Genomic DNA, 22,231 nt, shown 5'->3' with positions numbered 1-22,231 from the left:
TCTGCACAGCTTTTGGAGAAGCATGTCCATATTTCCGAAGCCTATACTGGTATGTGGTCATAATGCATAGGAGCTAAAGTAAGGCCATCTATGGGACTGCTTATATGGCAATGGTTATGATTTCCCTTTTTGCTGGATTTTGTACTGTCCCTAAAGCAATTAATTTGGAGAGATTCCACCATAAAAGTATGGATTCCGAGGAGACCATGTCCCCTCCAACACAATCCAGTCTTGTTTTTCCTAAAAGGTGAAACATCCTCGGAACGAAGTAGTGGCTATGTAATAATTTATTCGCTTGTTCCTGATCCTTCAGGCATATTGAGACATTTAAAACTTTTCATATTTTTTTGTGGTTAGCTACACTTAACATTTTATCAGAGCCTCCATCCTGTGCCTCGATCATTACTTCTCCATTGTTCTTGGTTTTAATGCAACCTGATTCTCTAATGATTTGTCATTCTACTTTCCATCTAGGTACATGACAATAAACTTTCATCTCTTCCGAAAAGTGTAGGAGAAATTGAAAATCTACAAAGGATTAATTCGAGGTAAGGTTGTAATCCAGCATGTTTCTGTCCTTATTTTAAAGCAATATTTTTGGTCCTGAAACCTATATCTATGAGGCTATGCAAGGTAGTTTATTGTTTGGCTGGTGAAAATCAATCATAAAGTTACTAGGAATAATAGGACAGGTGTTTTGTAGTACACTGTTATGTTTATAAACCAAACATTGTTAATCATCAAAAAAGTGAGTGTACGCCGGGTAAATCTGTGGTAATATAGAAATAGTACAGGACGGAATATTGCTATCTGTTCAAAATTATCTTTATTTTTGAAATTGTCAAGCAACAATCCAACAACCAACTCAACCTTCCCGGTTTTGAATCTAACAAGTATCCAAATTGCGAAGACTTTGCATTCTTCTTCATGGAAAAAATTGTCAATATTTAAAAGGAGGGAGCTGATACCAACTAACATACTCACCACTCTTCATCCATCACAGTCTGCTATTCCTATCGGTCACCCTGAGCATTCCCCCCAAAAATAATGCCTCTTGGCACACATTCACTCCCCTCAAAGAAAGCGACATTCACTACTTTCTTTCTTCCTAGTCTGAACCCTTCCAATCACTTCATCGATCCTTTACCGCCGATGATCTTTAAAGAGATCAAATTGTCTATCCTCCCTTTTTGGACCAAGATCGTAAATGCCTCACTCCTTCCAGGCACTATCCCTGACTGTCTAAAAGTAGGACAGGTAACCCCCTATCCTAAAAAAACACAAGTGCAGATGGCTCAGACTTAAACAATTTCCGTCCAGTCTCCAACATTCTTACTCTGGCGTAGCTTATCGAGAAATGTGTACAGATCCAACTCTACAAGCACATGGATCATTACCAACTTCTAGACCAATACCAGTCTGGTTTCCCCCAAGATTCCAGCCCATAAGCGGCACTCGCACACATAGTGGATGACGTATTATCAATGTTGGATCAGAAGGAAGTGTGCCTTCTTCCCCTCCTTGACTTGTAGTCAGCGTTAGATACTGTGAAATACGAAAATCTTCTAAATCTACTTGCAAAAAGGATGGGGCTATCGAGGGCTGTCCTTCAATGGTTAACTACATTCCTCCACAATTGCACCCAAAGAGTCAAGATCAACCGTTCTCTGTCCAAGCACTTTGTGGTCACCCTGGGAATCCCACAGGGGTCTGCCCTCTCTCCCATTCTCTTCAATGTATTCATGGAACCTTTAGCAGACTCCTTGTCATCCTTCAACATTCATTATCACATGTATGCAGACGACACACAATTGTATGTGAAAATCTCCTCCCCTGAAAATACTTGGAACTGGCTTGCTTTCGACCCTCTAAAACTTAATGCCATCAAAACGGAATTCCTCCTCATTACCCCACCCAAACACAATCTCATGATCGAATTTTGGATGAACCATCTAACTGCCCTCAATTGTACACCTCACTTTGTAGATTCTGCAAGATCTCTGGGAGTTATACTAAGCAAACATCTGCATATGCAGAGCCACATAAGTAATGCCACTAAAGGAGCAAACTACCAGATGAGCATCCTAAGGAAATCAAAAGTCTGCGGTCCAAGCCCTAGTAATCCCCAGGCTCGACTACAGATGTGCCACGCTCCGTGCCCTGCCCAGATACAAGCTGGCCCCTTTATGGGTCTCTCTTAATGCTGCGGCCATGCTCGTCACTTGAACAAAAAGAAACAAACACGTCTCCCCTGATCTGAAACTCCTAAACCCGCTCCCTTATGAAGCACAAATTAATCTAAAAATCATTTTCATGACTCATACAGCCCGAAATTTCAGTACTCCCAGATATTTGACACGAAAGCTGAAATTATCTGGCGGGTATAGATCATCGCGAAGTACCAGATCCCTACTGCTGAAACAACAGATTTTCCGACAAAAGAATACGTGCAGCAGAGCTTTTTACGGTATCGCACCAAAAAATTGGAATTCTCGGCCGAAGGAAATCCGCCTGATTCCTTCTACCGCCTCCATCAAAATAGAAGTGAAAACATTTCTGATGAACAAAGTTTGCCCTTAAATCAAATCCTACCCTAGATCGATTGATCTTAACTGATGTATTCTTATTTTGTTGATCATGACTGCTTCCTTCTGACCTCCTAAGGAGGTCTCATCCTTCAACTTGTTATTCTTCTATAATTGTATTCATGTCGTATCTGCGTTTTATTAGTGTCTTTATTGTTTATTCACTCCCCCCCCCCCCCTCTCCCCCCTGTAAAGTGCTATGATACCCTCACTGGGCATGTTCACGCTATATCATGAGCACATCCAAGGCACAAAGTCAAATAATCCTGGCCCCAGAGAACAATGCAGACAAGTATACATCATCAACAACGTGATTAAAGACATTCCATGAATTTTCTACACTTACTCCTCCATTTAAAAAAGGAAAAAACTCTAAAACAAACATCCAAGCTTTTGGGTTGCTGCAAATACAATAAGGCTTCATTACAGTTCCTTAAACACCAAACATTTTAAAATTGAGGATAAAATATAGCCTACGAAATTTACAAAAAACATAGTGCAGCAGTGATTGTGCAGAGTCCCCATTACAAGGTAAGGTGGTTGTACTAGTTCCCCAATGATAAGCATCTCCTTGAAACCACAACAATCTCCATGCCGTACCTGCCTTGAAACGAAACGGAAGATATATTTCCCAAGTGGTGTGTTTCAGGGCAAGATAGGACGCTGGCTCTGGAGAAGCTAAGGTCACGCTGTAGTCCTTCACTGAGCATTTAAGAAATTCTTGATTCCATCATTGGTTCAGGCACAAAACTCTAAATTTAATTTTAACCAATAGTTTGTCTCAACTAACTATGATGTGTGGTGCAGAAAATAAATCACTCAGTACTATTTCATTGAGAGTCCTGTATGCATAGTTCAGTCAGGGGATAGGGAGACACCTATCAAGTTTAAGGCAATCTAGTATTACCTCCTGGCTCTGTGAACGTCAAGGAGAACAGTGAGGAATCCATGCTCCGTAGTTTGCTGGTCAGCCAAAAGGCTGTATGCTACTTGATGAGCTTTCTGCTGTTTGAATGCCCAGTCTTTGAGCCTCTGTTCAATAGCTGCCTCACTGCGTCAACTTTAATCATTTGGGGAGCTCTGTTGACACTCTGGATCAGATTGAGGTTGAGCCGATAATGGGAGTGAGGGGCAGGCACGGAGTGCAGTGGAACACTATTTTAATGCCGACTGTCCCTTCACATTACCTGTTACAAAATTGCCTAGATAAACTTAAACTAAAACTACTGTAACAGAGAGGGCTAGATACAAGTTATTTAGTATAAGTCTGGCTTCAGGAAGGTTGTGGAAGCTTTTGATACACCACATTCTCCCATATTCCAAGTACTTAGGACTGCATGATTGTGGCTTTTAACCCCTGACACCATTCTGGTTGTGTTGGTCTACACAGCAAACACAGAAAATGATCATGGACACATCAATGGGAAAAGGGAAGATATCAAACCCAGTCATCAGAGGTGGCTTATGACTCTTATAAAAGGTCCAACAGAGGATGTTACTAGCCACAAATAAAATATATTTCCTTAATGAAATCACTTTTGGAACGGAATGGGTATGCAGCCCTGGCTCAACCATCTTGTTCTGAATTTGAGTAGCGGAGTATAAACATCTACTCGAACACTTAATATAAGAGAAGGCGTTACAGCACATCATAGTAGTTGTAACCATACTGAAGTAAGTCACTTGGATGATGCATTGAAAGATAACACGCTAAACATAATGGAAGGTTCTTTAAAGAAATGAAGATCTATTGAATTCATAGAAGCGGAGTCTGGGCTATTCTCTATTCCACTCTACTCCCTCTTCCACAAAAAACATCAAAGGAGGTCTGAAAAGAGCCAGGTCGAACAAAGGATGTCAACATTACAAGCTCCTAAGAAATAGGAGAAAGGGAAGAAGATAGTCACACCCTTCAGCAAAAGAAACATATCTCCCTTATTTCCAATCACCGCAAAAGCATGCCTGCAGGGTCAATACTAAAGAAGCCTGTACTTAGTGAGGGCCAAGGCCTTTCAATGATAAAAAAGTTTGCACTCCACAACAGCAACACAATAAGAGTTATCTCCACAAATAACGAGCTGGCAAAATAACTAGATTGGAAAAATGAAGCCAATGACATTAAGAATGGGAATATGCCTCGCAATCTAAGGCAAACCTATTTGAACCAGTTGTTGTTGAATGGTTGCACAGATTGATGTTGTGGTGGTGCTGTGCGATGTTGTGGTGGCGACGAGTGATGCTGTGGCGTTCAGGGATGCTGTGGTAGCGCATAGTGATGTTGTGGTGCCCCTGAGTGATGCTGTGGTGATGCTGTGGTGATGCGATAGAGTGAGGGCGATAGATAGAGTGAGGGCGATAGCTAGAGTGAGGGCGATAGCTAGAGGGAGGGCGATAGATAGAGGGAGGGCGATAGCTAGAGGGAGGGCGATAGCTAGAGGGAGGGCGATAGCTAGAGGGAGGGCGATAGCTAGAGGGAGGGCGATAGCTAGAGGGAGGGCGATAGCGAGGGAGGGCAATAGCGCGAGGGAGGGCAATAGCTAGAGGGAGGGCGATAGCTAGAGGGAGGGCGATAGCTAGAGGGAGGGCGATAGCTAGAGGGAGGGCGATAGCTAGCTAGAGGGAGGGCGATAGCTAGCTAGAGGGAAGGCGATAGCTAGCTAGAGGATGGGCGATAGATCGAGTGAGGGCGATAGATCGAGTGAGGGTGATAGATCGAGTGAGGGCGATAGATAGTGTAATTATGTGGCGTGTAATTATTTGGCACTGAGCGGTATTTGGAGTGTATGTTGCTTTGAGCGCAGTTTAAATATGTAGCATATAATTATGTAGCACTAAGTGGTATTTGGAGTGTATGTTTCATTGAGTGCAGTGTAATTATGTGGCATGTAATTATGTGGCACTTAGTGGTATTTGGAGTGTATGTTGCGTTGATCGCAGTGTAATTACGTAGCATATAATCATGTGGCACTGAGTGGTATTGTCTGGAGTGTATGTTGTATTCAGTAGAGTGTAATTATGTGGCATGTAATTATGTGGCACTGTGGTATTTGGAGCGTATGTTGTGTTGACCGCAGTGTAATTATGTAGCATATCATTATGTGGCACTGAATGGTATTATGAGAAGTGTATGTTGTATTCAGTAGAGTGTAATTGTGTGTCTTGTAATTATGTGGCACTGAGTGGTATTTGGAGTGTATGTTGCGTTGAGCGCAGTGGAAATTCTGCAGCATATAATTATGTGGCACTGAGTGGTATTGTGTGGAGTGTATGTTGTATTCAGTAGAGTGTAATTGTGTGGCATGTAATTATGTGGCACTGAGTGGTATCGTTTGGAGTGTATGTTGCATTGAGTGCAGTGTAATTGTGTGGCATGTAATTGTGGCACTGAGTGGTATCGTTTGGAGTGTATGTTGCATTGAGTGCAGTGTAATTATGTAGCATATAATTATGTGGCAATGAGTGTGTGAGGGTGCAGAGTGTGTGAGGGTGCAGAGTGTGTGAGGGTGCAGAGTGTGTGAGGGTGCAGAGTGTGTGTGCGCCGTGTGTGTTTCCTAAAGTAGTGTGAGAGCGCAGTGCGTGTTGCCTAAAGTAGTGTGAGAGCGCAGTGTGTGTTGCCTAAAGTAGCATGAGCGCAGTGTGTGTGGCCTAAAGTAGTGTGAGTGCACAGTGTGTAAGTGCGCAGTGTGTGTGGCCTAAAGTAGTGTGAGTGCGCGGGGGTGTGAGTGCGCGGGGGTGTGAGTGCGCGGGGGTGTGAGGGCGCCGTGTGTGTTGCCTAAAGTAGTGTGAGAGCGCAGTGTGTGTTGCCTAAAGTAGTGTGAGAGCGCAGTGTGTGTTGCCTAAAGTAGTTTGAGAGCGCAGTGTGTGTTGCCTAATAGTGTGAGAGCGCAGTGTGTGTGGCCTAAAGTAGTGTGAGTGCGCAGTGTGTAAGTGCGCAGTGTGTGTTGCCTAAAGTAGTGTGAGTTGCGGGGGTGTGAGGGCGCCGTGTATGTTGCCTAAAGTAGTGTGAGAGCGCAGTGTGTGTTGCCTAAAGTAGTTTGAGAGCGCAGTGTGTGTTGCCTAATAGTGTGAGAGCGCAGTGTGTGTGGCCTAAAGTAGTGTGAGTGCGCAGTGTGTAAGTGCACAGTGTGTGTGGCCTAAAGTAGTGTGAGTGTGCGGGGGTGTGAGTGTGCGGGGGTGTGAGTGTGCGGGGGTGTGAGTGTGCGGGGGTGTGAGTGTGCGGGGGTGTGAGTGTGCGGGGGTGTGAGTGCGCGGGGGTGTGAGGGCGCCGTGTGTGTTGCCTAAAGTAGTGTGAGAGCGCAGTGTGTGTTGCCTAAAGTAGTTTGAGAGCGCAGTGTGTGTTGCCTAATAGTGTGAGAGCGCAGTGTGTGTGGCCTAAAGTAGTGTGAGTGCGCAGTGTGTGTTGCCTAAAGTAGTGTGAGTGTGCGGGGGTGTGAGTGTGCGGGGGTGTGAGTGTGCGGGGGTGTGAGTGTGCGGGGGTGTGAGTGTGCGGGGGTGTGAGTGTGCGGGGGTGTGAGTGTGCGGGGGTGTGAGTGCGCGGGGGTGTGAGGGCGCCGTGTGTGTTGCCTAAAGTAGTGTGAGAGCGCAGTGTGTGTTGCCTAAAGTAGTTTGAGAGCGCAGTGTGTGTTGCCTAATAGTGTGAGAGCGCAGTGTGTGTGGCCTAAAGTAGTGTGAGTGCGCAGTGTGTGTTGCCTAAAGTAGTGTGAGTGTGCGGGGGTGTGAGTGTGCGGGGGTGTGAGTGTGCGGGGGTGTGAGTGTGCGGGGGTGTGAGTGTGCGGGGGTGTGAGTGTGCGGGGGTGTGAGTGCGCGGGGGTGTGAGGGCGCCGTGTGTGTTGCCTAAAGTAGTGTGAGAGCGCAGTGTGTGTTGCCTAAAGTAGTTTGAGAGCGCAGTGTGTGTTGCCTAATAGTGTGAGAGCGCAGTGTGTGTGGCCTAAAGTAGTGTGAGTGTGCGGGGGTGTGAGTGTGCGGGGGTGTGAGTGTGCGGGGGTGTGAGTGCGCGGGGGTGTGAGTGCGCGGGGGTGTGAGTGCGCGGGGGTGTGAGTGCGCGGGGGTGTGAGTGCGCCTGGGTGTGAGTGCGCGGGGGTGTGAGTGCGCGGTGTGTGAGTGCGCAGTGCGTGTAAGATAGATAGACAAGTTATATATACACCCAATATGGGCCAATAAATCCCTCATCTCTTTGGAAAGTCTGAACACGTGAACGGGGTATCATCTGATTGGAATTTTAAGAATCTTGGGCAGTTTCTGGATCCTTCTTCCCTTGCAGAGATAAGGAAGAACCTTTACTAAAGGCTTCCAAATTCTCGAACAATCCTCCTTATCCTCTCCTCCTCATGCTCATCTAGAGCACTTAGAAGGAAGAGCATGAGGATGAAGGAGAGGCGTACCTTCTCTTCTGTGTGTGCTTGCCCATAATTGCCACAAATAAAAAAATAAAAGAAAGTGATCCTCGCAGCACAAATGTAATTATTAATACAGCAAAAATGCCATGAAGATGAAGCCAGCGCTTATCTGTTGGCTTTTAAAGAGGCAGAAATGGTGCTCTTATTCCCTTGGAGCAGACATGAAAGTCCGTGGATGTGCGGACTACACCTGCCTTACTATGCATGTATTGCCAAAGTGCGTCGTCCTGCTGAAGCCACTCCCTCCGCTTGCTTGGACCTCGAAATACCGGATTCAGAGTTGGGTGGTAACGGGAATCCTCTGATTTGTGGAATTAGTACTAAATTATCTGTTGGGAGTATTCTCGGCTTCCTTGGAATTCCATGCACAACACTAACTGCTAATTCTTCCTTTTCTTCTCTTCCCCCTCCTTCTTCTAGTTTTTAGATATATTCTATTATTTGAAGTTCTTGAACGAAAAGTAGTTTAGCCAAAACTACTTTTATTAACTCCAATCACTCGTGCAACTCTCTACCAGAGTCAGTTACAATGAATACTTCTTCACAGAGGACTTCTCACTCGTGCCACCAAGCACAGGATTTTCTGTTGGTGTAAAGGTCCTTACAGCATGAAACTGTGCACATTTAATTACAAGTTCAAGTGAAGGGGGACGACAGTGAACAGCTCGCTTCGGAATTCTGCAGCAGCAAAAGAGATCTCCGGCTTCACAGAAAGATTAAATAAATATCACAAATAAATATAAACATGGGGGTTCCTACCAACCCTTCAATAAACCTGGTCCTTTCTCCATTAATCCCAGCCCCATCATGCACATACCTTTCTCTGAGAAGCATCAAACGAGGACAGTGCCTTCTCAGAACACAAAAGTCAATCTCGAAGCCTACATAAAACAAGAATGTACTACCGCCGCCGGCCCGAAAAACGGAAGTTCACGAGCGTGAAGCTGGTTGTGGAGTGGGACTTCCGCCTTCTGCGTGAAGCCCGTGCCCACGGAGTGCCTGGCAGAGAGCAGCAGTGGTGACGCGGGGCTCCTATGCCTGAAGGAGAGCCCCACGGTGGCTGCACACGTAAGGAGGAGCGGCGGAGTCATGAGCGTGACGGAGCCTGCAGCCAGGTGAGTGGGGCTTAGTTGTAGGGGCGGGGGTGTCTGTGTGTATGTGTGCGCGCGCACCAGCGATTGCTGGGGGCGAGGGGGTGGGCATGTGTGTGTGCGTGTGTGTGTGTGTGTGTGTGTGTGTACGCGATTGCGAGAGGCTGACTTGCTCTGGAACTGGGACAGGAGATGTGCACGGCGCGTGCCTGTACTTGCTCGCACACATGCTGAAATCGCTGACGGCCCTGCGCGTGCCCATACCTTGTCCCAGTTCCAGAGCATAACAATATAGGCGGCTGGATGCAGAGCTTCGCGCTGCTTACACCAGCTCGACCTAAAAAGGATCTTGCTTGTGCCTCAAGGTACTGAAGGAGAAACAACTCTTTCTTTATCTGTCTGCTCTCATTCAAGTCTCTTCATTGTCTACACAACCAGTGAAGAACCCCAGTTCTCTGAAAAAATGAGAAGCTATTAAGAAGAAGTTGATACCTCACTAGTTATTTTGCATACGCTTCAGCACTCCTGTCATCAAGCTAATCCAGTGCCTTTTAGAGATACAGGTGTAGCACAGTTGTCTTTTTTTTAAATTAAAAACATATTATCCAAAATTCAAACAATCAAAGTAAAACAAACTAAAATGGCAAGTTCATTATAAAAGCAGAAACACAACTTGTCCACATAGAAAGAGAGATTTGGAATTCAGGTGCAGGAACTAGAACTACAGGTGTCAGACCAACATGACATAGCTCACAATCAAGTCTCCTTATTCTCCATAGATTTAGAGACTCTTAAGCAGGAGGAGCAAGACTACTGAAACCAGATTTGCAGAACAAATCTGTGATTTACGTCCCTACCTGTGACGTGAGTCACCTTCTGATTGAAAGATAAATTCTGTTGTTTACAAAAGAAGATCTGTCTATTTGTTGGGCCCTTTGGGTTCTTTTTTCTCAAGGGGAAAACGCTTCACTCCCAGGACTTAATCTGGTGAACTTTGAGGTTCTTTACCTGGCATGTTTTTCATAGTTACAATCAGCTCAAGATTTTCTAAAGGAATTGCAATCTAAAAGTGAAAAAGACTAAGACTAATGTTCTCTAATGATTGCGTGAAAGCAAGATGGGGTCAGGTGTCTATTAAGCCTCTAATAACTATTATCTGTGAGGCAGGTTTCTTCAGGGTCAGAGGTGGAAGGAATTTCAGGAGGACATGTGGCAGAGGTGAAGAACTATCAGGCTGATGGGATTCAAAGTGTATAAGCAGTGGGGAGGTGAAGGTAGTATGCATAGATAGGAGGAACGGAGGGAAAGTGGAGAACACGAAAAATTCAAAACTGAGTTCTCTAGAGAATGTCAGATGGCAGGCATCGAAATGTATAGATGATCTGAAGATTGCTTCTATCAATATTAATGGCCTTATTAATTCCAAGAAGAAAGATGTTCTAACCAGTCTTGCGAGTTGAAAACCTTTTATTTTTCTAATCTGGGAACCTTCTAATGTACTAATCAAGGAATACCACATAACAAAACAACTGGAAAAAGCTTATTCATCAGCAGCACATGGTGGAGAAGATGGGAAGGGGGAATTCTTCTTCTTAACAGAAATTGTCCAGGATCTACATTTAAAACCGCATGAGACAAACTGGGGTGACTTTAGGTATTTCATTTTAAAAAACAGCTTTTTGCTATTGTATATTGTGGCCCAGTGGAGGACAATCCAAAGATAGTATACTCTTTAATAAGTACCTTGACCTTATTGCAGAGTTTGAATATTATGGGAGGAGACTTTAATTTCCAACAATCAACAATAACAACTGTACCCGAATGCAACACTCTGACTGCACCAGCTTGGCCCCTTCCTTTGACACACAAGAGTGGAGACAGGGCAATAACTTTTGCCCGTGGTCTACACAAAATGGAAAACAATGTTCCACTAATTGGTACCTAGGCTTTGTATTGGCACCACAATTTGAGTATTGTCATCAGAGTGTTGTTCCTGAAGAAAGCCCATGGCACCTATTTAGGACATTTAGATGGGCAGAAACATATCGACCTCCCAATACATGTAGAATAATTTCCCTTCATTTTAGCTGTACTCACTGAAGGCCTTAAAAAAATCTTCTAGTCTGCCAGTAGGTAGTTATAACACATCTACTTTTTGCATTTCACGTTTCCCACACCAGAGGCTCCAGCCCCAGTAAACCACATAGTGGCAGACATTTCCAACTCCAGAGCTCCTTTTTACCTCCGGGCTGTAGCCGTTGTTGATAAAAAATGTCTCTACCAATGTGTGGAGGGGCCCAATACTGAAGCATTCCACCCCTTGGTGTGTAAGCTCTTTTGTCATTTAACATCAAGACTGCACAACAGTATCAAACATTAGATATAGGTGTTAGACGTGGCATCTTTGGTGTGGTTTCCCCTGACGTTTTGCTTCTGCCTCCTTTATTTTTGATGCTGTGCTGGATTTTGTTTTTGCTGGCTTAGATGCTTTGTGCACTTTGTCACTGCTGATCAATTGGTACTCCATGATAGGCATATTTGATTTCCTATTAAGTCCCTAGTAAAGTGCACTGAGTGTGCAAGGGCCTGTAAATAAAATGCTACTAGTGGGCCTGCTAAGTTAAGGAAAACATAGGTCCTAAGCTTAAGCAAAATCAGACCATGATATTATATAGACCACAATATGCTGCTATATATTATTTCCTTGTCCAGCCGGACAGGCAATTTATGAATCAGATCAAATATTGGAAGTTCAGATACATTTAGCAACAAAACATTTCATTGCAGTAAGGCACAGTCCTGTACCGTACTGAAAGGGTATGTGAAAAATAGAAAGAAAGGTAGTAGAGAGAAAAGGTACTTCAGGCAAAGGAAGTGAGCAATCGGGGCACTGTTTTAGAATCGATGTAATCAGTGTTTCCCGGAGTAGCACATACACACATGGACTGGACTGGAAACGAGCATCCTGGGACCGGTTTCTGCTTCATAATCCTCATCAGCCAGGCTATCTTGAATCCTTACTATTGGCTGCCAGGGCCTTCCTCCTGGGATCCGAAGAGGTCTGGCATGCCCATCTGCATGATGTCCTGAACAGCTTCCTCAGCTTCCTCAGCTCCCTAATCTGCCTGATCGAGTCTGGGTTTTTCCTGGGCAGCTTGTGGGGGGAAGTGGGGGTGAAGAGGAAGAAGTTCTCCTCCCCTCCGACGGAAGGCCGGACCCTCCAAGCCTCCCCGCATGTCAAAGCTCTCCTCTCTCCTTTGCTCACACTCAAGCCTGCCCCGGGATGTCAAAAAAGTAAGAGTTAGAATTGAAAATCACTGAAGCCAAGCCGGGAAAAGGAGCATGTATTGCAGGGTGAGTGCCTGGAGCTTCTGCTTGAATACCTTGTAGGAATGCATACATTTCTGGACCGCCCGGGAGAAATCTGGGTAAAGAATGATCTTCATTTTCTGGAAGCTGAGTTCCCAGTGTGCCCTAGCCACCTGGCGTATGGCATCCCTGTCATCGTGGTTAAGGATGCAAACTATCAAGGGGTGGAATAGCTCCCTCAGTAGGGGCCACCGGGCCAGGGACTTATGTGCATGTTCCACCACAATCCAAGTTAATTGGCATGGACTGCAGCAGTCTTCCAGGAGCCACTCTGCGCCAGAGGTCTCCACCCTCTCTGGAAACACAACAAATAAACAACAATCTAAAGCAGTACCTCACCCAATACCCATCTGACTTTGTGAAGACTTCCTCAGATGCAGCCTACCGCGTTGCCCTGCTGAAGGATTTTGACTTCCAGATGGAAGACTAAGTCCCAAGGTAAAACCTACCTCCAGTACTCCATCGAGGTTGCCCTGAAATCGTGCCTAGGTAAATCGCACCAAGGCACCGGTCTACTGCGACCAATGACTACCATTAGTGCTTTGCTCTTTTTGGCACTATTTTCACTTAAAAGTTGAAAAATTCCTATCTTCGGTTCCCCATATTGGATTTTTGTCATTTTGGTGTCATTTTATTTATTAGATTTTACTCTACTCTAGTTTTCTAATTTGGTCTGGGATTTTTATTGTTTGGTGTTTTACAGTTATTGCAGTTTTGCTCCTGCCTAAATACTTTACACAGTGCCCAAATTTAAGCTTGTGTACTCTGTGTTGTAGCTACTAGGGGGTTGAGCTCAGGGTGATTTTGTGACTTTGAGGTTCACCCTGACGAGTTCTTGTTATTCTTTTATGTGGGTAAGTGCCCACCCCAAATAATCCAGTTTCTTACATTATTTAATCAGATTTTCATGATTAATCTTTGTTTCTTTCGTTATTGGCAGTTCGAATACAAAAATTCATCTATGTGAACATATTACGATCACAGAATACAAAAATCAATCAAAATTACAAGCTAACATTAAATTTAAAAAATACATTCAAATCGGTCCATAAAATGCATTAACAGAATTAGCCAGTTTACTAACCTAATTTTAATTGTCTAGTTCTTATGTGTCATACTAATTAAAGATATTTAGAATTTCTAAACACAGCACAACACACATAGTGGTGTGGGGGCATGATGGCATTGTCTTATCCTATTTACAAGCAGAGCATCTTAATCCATTTCTGCCTAGTTTGTTGTATGCAATGCAAAAGAAGAGAAACTGTTCCTCAGTTTCATGCTAATTTCAACAATGGGCATATCTTACATTCAGGATCAGACTTCGACCACATGTTCATAAAAGCGGCTAATGGCAAGACCCCCATTCTAAACTTTATGTACAAGCTTCTCTCTGCGGGGTATAGTATATAATCCATGTATGCTTCAAATCTGTATTCCCACTTCATCGATCATTTAGGAATCACTTAAGAGTTTTTCTCAACAAACCATTACCAGATTTCTGCTTTTATACATCTTAGAATAAATAATTCTAAGTCTTGTACTGTAGTTCCATGGTCAGTGCTTGGAGCTGTGAGGCTCTAGGCTTCAGAGAGATCTACAGAAACTCTTTAGTATGATTCACAACTTAGGTTGGTAAAAGGATAGTTACGGCCTCCAACTGATTCAAGGTCTATCCTGCTAAGGCTGCCACATGACTACAGAAGACCTACTCCAGAAATTGATTTGGTGGTTTGAATGTGCCAGCAGTTAACTCCGACGACAAGCTACTTTAGTCCTGGAAATGTTAGCTGTTATAAAGTTGCTGGGCAAAGATAGCACTTTGTAGAAATGAGATAATCCCCAACTGGATCTGCTTTGAATTAATACATCATACATGTTTTATACACTGAAGCTATGCACTCAAAATCTACTTGAGTTGTTTTGAGGTAAATATGCATGCTTGATCTATTTAATTGTATGTATTATTTCTTCCGACCAATTTGGTGGCGTGTTCTCTTGCATTAGCTGCACAGATAAATAAGGGTCCTGCGAGAATCTTTGGAAATGGTGGTCGGGGAATATCTTTTTCTTTGTTTAAGTATTTATATTGGGCTGCACCTGACAGTAACTTTACATTATTTCATTATAACTTTACTTGTCATTTTTAACTAATTTGCCTTTTAATTTGTCTTTCCTATAGCAATAATATTCTCAAAGAATTACCAGAAGAGATAGGCAAACTTAAACATTTGAAAAGTCTGCTTCTTCAGCATAATCAATTGGAGCAAATTCCTGAAGCGATTGGTGAGCTTCACAGCTTGGAGGAACTTGTAAGTATTGTTTGGTTTACATTTTCTTTTTTGTCTGCTCCTGTCACTTGTTTGTAAATATTTTACACTCCTAGTTCATGCAAGGGTATACTGGTAACATATTGTTGACCCTTCTGAATGTTCAATTGAAGCTAAAGGAATTTTCTATGGAAAGAGGCTCAAATAACAGAATGAAAGTGAACATAATTTCTTTTTAAGAAGTCAGTATTTGGAAGGGGTGTGTTGAGAGCGTCCCTTCCAAATACCTAATTGTCATGGAATGTACTACGGATTTCTGGTTGCAAAACAGTAATACTTTACCACCCGCCTAAAACTTTTGGTCCAATAATATTACAGATTTCCTAATTGTGATTCAGAGAGAATCTCAAGTAAGAAATTGATATTCCTAATGTTTGAACACCTGGCCCATATATGTATTTTCCTATAATGCAAACATCTTTACTTGTGAACTAAGAGAAATGCAGTTGTTAAAATGATTAAAATCAGGATTTCCTTATTTGAAATATTGCCTGACATGACTATTCAAGTCAAGTCAAGCCAAGGACATTTGTATCGCACACAAATCACATCCGAGGAGTCTCATGGCGCTTGCTGACGGCGGAAATGGTTTAATTTACAAAAAGCCAAGTCTTCAGCTTCTTGCGAAAGCGGCTGTGTTTAAGGATAATGCGAAGATGAAGAGGCATTTTAGTCCATGAGGCAGGAGCAAGAAAGGAAAAAGCGCGACCGCCATTTCTGGAGGTGTGTATTCTAAGGGGGCGTTGTAGCCTCAATGTATTTTACTAGCCTATTGCTGTATTGGGTGTGGATTTTCTTTTAGCTCCAATGGGCTGATATTTTTGTAAATGATATTTGGGACATTATATGTTTGTCCAATGATAATTTGGAAGCTATATTCTGGTGTCATACCATACCCTTTCTTTTTATGTGCTGCAAAATGAGTTTATAGAGAATGTACCCAGGTCCAAATCCAATTTTATTCAGCATTACCATAGCAGCACACTGAGCACTAAACAGTATTTCTTAGTTGAATTCACTGCCTCATGCTGATTGCCTCTAGTTTGTACATCTTCAACAAGAAGGAACGAATATTAGATAGAGTTTGCAAACGTTCAGTTAGAAAGAAATGCTTCATACTTTAGTAGGGATGTCATCCATCCTCTGTATAAATACAGAGCCAGTCCTATCTGCACCATTCTGTTTGATGGGTTGAAGCATTCATTAGTGCTGATACCTCCTTTTATCGTGTATCTAGCTCCTTCTATGTGTTTGAATATCCTCACACAAATTGTGTTTAAACATTAGCCTTCAACATAAATGATCACACACTGTTTTACATTCGTTATGTGCGTTCACTTTTCATGAGTTTTTTTTTAATCTGTTTGCGCAGAATAGTCCAATTTCTTTTGTGTGCTGTGGTCGCATACTTTCTGCTTCAACACTGCTCAGCAGCTTGAAGCGAAAACAGTATAATTCCTCTGTCTGGATTATAATGTCGGTTTCCGACAGCAATTCCATGTCGGCCTTTCCAACATGGAAAGGTTGTCGGAAAGCGACATTGGGGGCTCCTAGCAGGGCCCCATAGCCCCTGGTACTCCTTTATTGGGCCTGTGCACTGTGAGGTGCCTGCCACACGTTGCAGGGATGTTCAAAGACATCCATTGTTCATTGAAAGCTTGTCCTTCAGGCCTTTTACGCCCACTGCACAAGCTTCTATTGAACAATGGATGTTTGTGACTGCCCTATGGGAGGTCGCATCGTAATACTTAGGTTGGAACTGTTCAAGTTCAGAAATTTGTATAGCGCACTACTCACCCGGAGGGTCTCGAGGCGCTTGAGGAAGGGTGGATGCGTTACTTGCTGACCTAAGTTTGAACGGTTTTAGTACGCTACGGTGTCAGGCGGACTGAAGTCTGCCTCACATCGTAATAAGGCCTTAAATGTTGTACAGTACAAAGGTATACATGTGATGGTTTGGGATAGGTGCCTGTGGTAAGGCTCCACATTTCATTCTGCAAGAGTTTTCTATTGAAAGGAAGGTTTCTGTGTGACCCACAAAAGCAGGAGTACATGACACTTTGATACAGCTGTCTCAAAGTCTGGGTATACTGCTTAGGTTCCCACAAACTAAACTTCTATGGAATTTATTAATTCACTATCCCTGTACAGTTCTGAAATTTCTTCCAAGTGTATTCTGTGAAATACAATATACTAAGGCCATCACTCATATACCTGAGTCTTAACATGGAGTTTAACCAAAGCACATGTTAGTGTTTTTATAGTTTTAGTTTTTATTATACTAGATTTGGGCATAACTTTGTTCCCAGGTACATTTGATCAAATTCAAACAAAATCCTATCGGCAAAAAATAAAATGTCAACAAGTTACTTTACAGATTTGCATCACACATTTATAGCCTATAAACCGCAATACACATAAAAACTAAATAAGAAAGTTCTAAGACATCATTTGATTTTAATTTCATTTTGCGTGTAGTGGGCAAAACATATTCGTGAACAAACTGACTGCATCAAGTTTATGAAAGAGGTGGTCCAAATGATATCTCTGTGTGGTGGTCAGTGAAGGCTAGCTTATAAAATATGTACACCTTCATATATGTAAATATCCAATTCACTATACATTTAAAAACTTCAAAAAAAGTTAAAATAAGATCTGTAGCATATAATTTAATTTTAAGTGGAAATAACAGGCAGATTCATCTAAACTTCTTGAAAAATTAATTAGGAAAGTGATCTAAATTATCAATCCCTACATTAGTGATGCTAAGCAACACCAAAAGAGATTTGCAAAAACTAGGCCTGAATTATAAATCTTAATATACATCTAAAAAAAACTTCTAAAAAAAATTAATGACAAAAATTAAAGTCTAAAAAAGATTTTTTTTTTGTGGAAATATGAAAAGGGCGTACATTATCAGATAAAACATTATCAAAATCGGAAAGTAACATTTCTGTGTACATAATGCTGGGCAATAAAAAATGTGTTGTCGTTATGTGCCCCGGTTCGGCCCATATAGTGAAGCGCCTCATTTATTATATTTTGCTATTTTTCACAATAACTTTTCTGCAGTGACCTTTTGCACATATTTGCGTGCACAACCATGTTGGATTTGTTTCTCTGAAACTACTTTGTTTACACATATAGATTTGCACAACATTATCACAATGCCTCGAACATCATGTACAGGGCTCTTCTACGCACTATGTACAAATGTCGTTCTATCTTCATCCTTGAGGCGACAGGCCTGTCTACATATCCATAACATCACTAATTGATACGCACATCGCAAGGCTGCTTTCTATTATTAATATAGAGCATCCCAAAAGATTAGCAGAGGAGGCACTTGAGCTGACACCGAGGTCCCTGCATTCTGAGACTTCACAAAAATTGTAAATTGTAAATTGATACTTGTATAGCGCACTACTCACCCGCAAGGGTCTCAAGGCGCTTGTACGAATACCGCTGCTGAACCCGTCCTGGCTTTCCCTGTGAGGCGTCCACTCCTGGGCACCCCCAGGATGAAGGCCAGGCATCCTTAGCGTTGTGGGGGCCGTTGTGGAGATTAAGCAAGCTATTGCCCAGAGTTGGACTCTATGATTAGAATAGGCACCGAGGCGAGAATGATCAGGTCGGTGGAATTTTGTGCCCAAGAACCGCTGAGGCTGGGAATTGAACCCTGGTCCCGGGCGAGACTTCTGCATCAGGGATCTGCCGCTCTAACCATTGAGCCACACTTCTCCACAATGCACCGTTCTGACAGCTCTGTGAGGCGGGTGTCCAGTTTGTTACCAAGACACAGCTCCTACATTCTCTTCCGCCAGGTAATGGGGTTGGATCATCCCATGGGGGGATTCTTGGTTTCACACCTACCCACACTCTATCTACAGTCCTGAGTAGGGTTTGCATAGTAGGAGTAGGTCTGATTACTGCCTTATATCATATGCTTGCATATATTCACTGTTATAGCACCATGGTAGAACTGTATGTACTATTTATTCTTTTGGTGCTTGCAATCACTTTTATCTGCTACTGTCTACTGATTATCGCAGTACATGTATGCTATGTAAGATTAATGTTGGTTCAATAAATATATTGAAAACGCCCCACTGTGTATTCTCTGTATATTTTTCTGAGCACAAATAAGCATGAGTGACTGAGCGAGAGCTTCTGATCTGCTACCACGATCCCTGAGGAGGTCAGGGTTGGCATGTTCTGTAGTTGCCAGAAACCATAAGCTCCCTAGTAGGGTTTGGGTGGGGGAGTTACGGTGGCACTGTGAGCTAGCTGGTCTGTAGGCCAACATTTTCTACGTGGGTGCCCGGAATCAGTCGAGGCACCTCGGTCTAAGTTTGTTGTCCAAACTACATGACAGTCTAGAATACCCTCTTTTACAACTTACATATGTGTTTTTCTTCTTTTTACTTTTTCCTTGCACCCGTAATAATTATTTTAGGGACCCGGTTCAATCTCGTAAAAAAAGATTACTCTGTGTAACCTGTGGTCAAAGTTCCATTCCAAATAGGGTTGCACACATTTTTCTCTGAGTAGAAGTAATGTGTGAGAACTTTCTTTACAGTTACTAGAAACTATTTCCATTTGCCTACAAAGTACAAGCTGAGAGTTCTTGAAAAACAATTTTTAATCTGCTGTCATCATATTTATAAATATTTCCTTCTCCAGTTTAAACAAGGCAAATAATAAACTTTTGCTAAGTGTAAGAGAAAAGCCATTTTCTTTCATGATCTCACTAGCTAAAAATGTCCTCAAGAAATTCTGTTCAAACAGCACCATAGTCCCTCAACGTAATAATTCTGCCATGCCCAATATATGAGCACTGGATAGTCCAAGTTCAAACCTAATAGCGCATTCTGGTGCAGATATATTTAGAGAACACAACCTTTTGAGGATTTTCCCTTCCACTAAATCCATAAAAGCCCAGTTCTTAATACCAGTTGCCTCAACCTTGAGTAGGGGGGATTTTCATTCTGTTTAGCATTAAGACTTATGTAAAATGTGAACGACCATGTGCATTATAATGCTTCATAACCCATTCACATGATCCATCGCTCTCTACGTAATTTTGGCTATGTATGCTTTATCATCTAATGAAGAGCTAAGATCTGCTCCAAATAGGTATACTCTTTCACTGCTTCTAGTGGTTCCCTCCCCACAAACCACTTAAAACGTGTTCTTTTCCGCTTATTTCTACCCATAAACTTTTACTTTCCACTGTATTAATTTCCAACAAATGACTGCCAGAAACCCTCAGTGTTACCTTATCAGTGTCCGATCGAAAATCACTACATCGTTGGCGTAAAGCAAACATGGTAATTTTTTTCTGCCAACTATAGGAGGGGCACCTGCTGAATTAGATAACTCGATAGGCAAATCATAAATATAAAGGAAAAATACTAGACAAGCCAATAGGCAACCCTTTTTTTAAACTATCAATTTAATTTATTTTTGGAGGAGCTCCTTATGCTCCTCCAGAAGCACGTGGCACCAGGTCGAAGAATACAGTTCCATTATTGAACACAAAAGGGGAGGAGGAATTCCTAATGCAATGAGTTTCTTCCACAGTGTGGATCGATTTTTACTTGATCACAATGTACTTTAACAATATTACTTGCATAGTTGCAAAGTTGTCAAGTGTTGAGAATTTTTTCTAAAGCTCGCTTGATGTAAAGGCATGATCGCTCTTTCTATTGGCCTTCCTTGAAGATGTTCTAGTATACTGCTAGCAAAGAGTTTTCCTACTGCATCAAATAATGCTATTTGTCTATAATTCGATGGTGAGAGTTTATCTCCCTTTTTAGGTCGAGCATTCGAGACCTCTAGTATATACTTTAGCATACATACTTTAGTATATACTTTAGTACATACTTATATGTGTATGTACATTGTAGGCTCTGGAGATCGAACCCTAGGACTTGTCTGCTTCCGCTTAGAGCCTTTTGTTTCTGTTCAACCAACTCTATTTAACTGTCTTTATAGAACACGACCAGCAGAGGTTAGTAAAATACCAGAATTGCTTTCTGCTGAGAGACTTTCTCTTTTTAATTTTTCTGGCAACGGCCTCTATTTTTTTCTTGATAGAAAACGACCAGCAGAGGTTAGTAAAATACCAGAATCATTTTAGCATTCTCTAGGTTCCAGTCCATAGAAATTGTCTTCCAAAAGCGCCCGTAGACGACAATATATTTTTCAAATCTTGTATTTTCACTGATATGACCACCGAAGGCCCTGATTTTTTTTAATTAAAAACAGAGCTTTGGACTATACCATTTCCAGCTGAAAGGCAAGAATTCTCTCCATGTGTTCCCATACCAGGCATGTCGCACAGTTTGGTGATTACCTTCTCTCCATGTTAAAGAACAGTAGATGTTTCGGCATCCAGGCTATGTGCTGCACATCTAAATACATATAAGGTCCCAAAATTGCATTGCAAATGCTTGTTATATAAGGGTATTATAATACTTCCTGTCCAAGGTGGAGGAGTAGATCCACTAGTGTAACACAATTTTAAAGACTGGCCACAAGATAGACTATTACTGGGTGTCTCTCTTACAGTTATTGGTATTTCATCGGGCCCATGGCAGCAGAGGATTTTGCTTAAGAAAAGCTATTTATCTTTGTTGCCATTGGTGCACCATAGTCCTGCATTGGCCCTAAAATATTAGCTTATTTGACAAGTGAACCATAATTATTATAAATATTTGCAACATACAGCCCGTAGATGTATTCAATTCCTTAATTTACACTAATGGTCACTAGAAGGGCATCTTGTCTATTTCCTGATGCTTCTGCGATTTCTAGAATCTGCTGCTGTTCTTTAATTTCACAGCCTTTTGCAATGCTATCCACTTATGATCTGCAATTAGTTTCTTACTCAATGCTTTCAGTTTTTTTCCCCCTTTTTTTTCTTCAAGCAGTTGATCATGTTTCCCTTTACTTAGATTAAAATTTAAATTGACATCAAATTAAACTATTACATTTCCTTGACACATACACATCTATATTGGGGTAATTTTTCTACCTTCATTTAATTTTTTCTTACCATCTTATTCATAAATGTTGGAAATTGGGTTACTGGTTGAGGGGGGGACACACTACTCGAGCATCACCCACAATCTCGGTAAGGGGGAAAAACAAGCAAACCACAAATTAACCTGTGCTTAACCCTCTGGTAGCTTGACACAAAGCAGACGGGCTCAACTTAGAGGCTATGTGTAAGGTATTTATGCAGCACTTCAAACAGTAATAAAGTGAAAACACAACACATGAAAAATCCCACACCAATTTGTAAAAATAAACATAAATGTGGAACGATGCTGTCTCTGGAGTGATCATAAAACACAGATTAATTTTGGAATGAAGCATGAATACCATCATTGGTTTACTTTTGAAAAAAATGAGACTACACACTAAGAATGACTGATCATGAGGAAAAATTCCTG

The 22,231-nt window shown here is 42.2% G+C and overlaps 1 protein-coding gene across 1 annotated transcript in view; it reads left to right on the top strand.

The window, feature by feature from the left end:
* The window catches only part of LRRC40 (leucine rich repeat containing 40), a 404,320-nt gene that overhangs the window by 44,371 nt on the left and 337,718 nt on the right, over window positions 1-22,231 (top strand). The window contains exons 3-4 of the mRNA XM_086953851.1: window positions 475-548; window positions 14,624-14,753. Of these exons, the coding sequence (XP_086809977.1) occupies window positions 475-548; window positions 14,624-14,753 (204 nt within the window). The remainder of the gene's footprint in view (window positions 1-474; window positions 549-14,623; window positions 14,754-22,231) is intronic.

This window comes from Lissotriton vulgaris, chromosome 1_1, assembly GCF_964263255.1.
Source record: "Lissotriton vulgaris chromosome 1_1, aLisVul1.2, whole genome shotgun sequence".
Classification (NCBI taxonomy): domain Eukaryota; kingdom Metazoa; phylum Chordata; class Amphibia; order Caudata; family Salamandridae; genus Lissotriton; species Lissotriton vulgaris.
The sequence above is the reverse complement of the archived record's forward strand: the minus strand, read 5'-3'. Positions and strand labels throughout refer to the sequence as shown.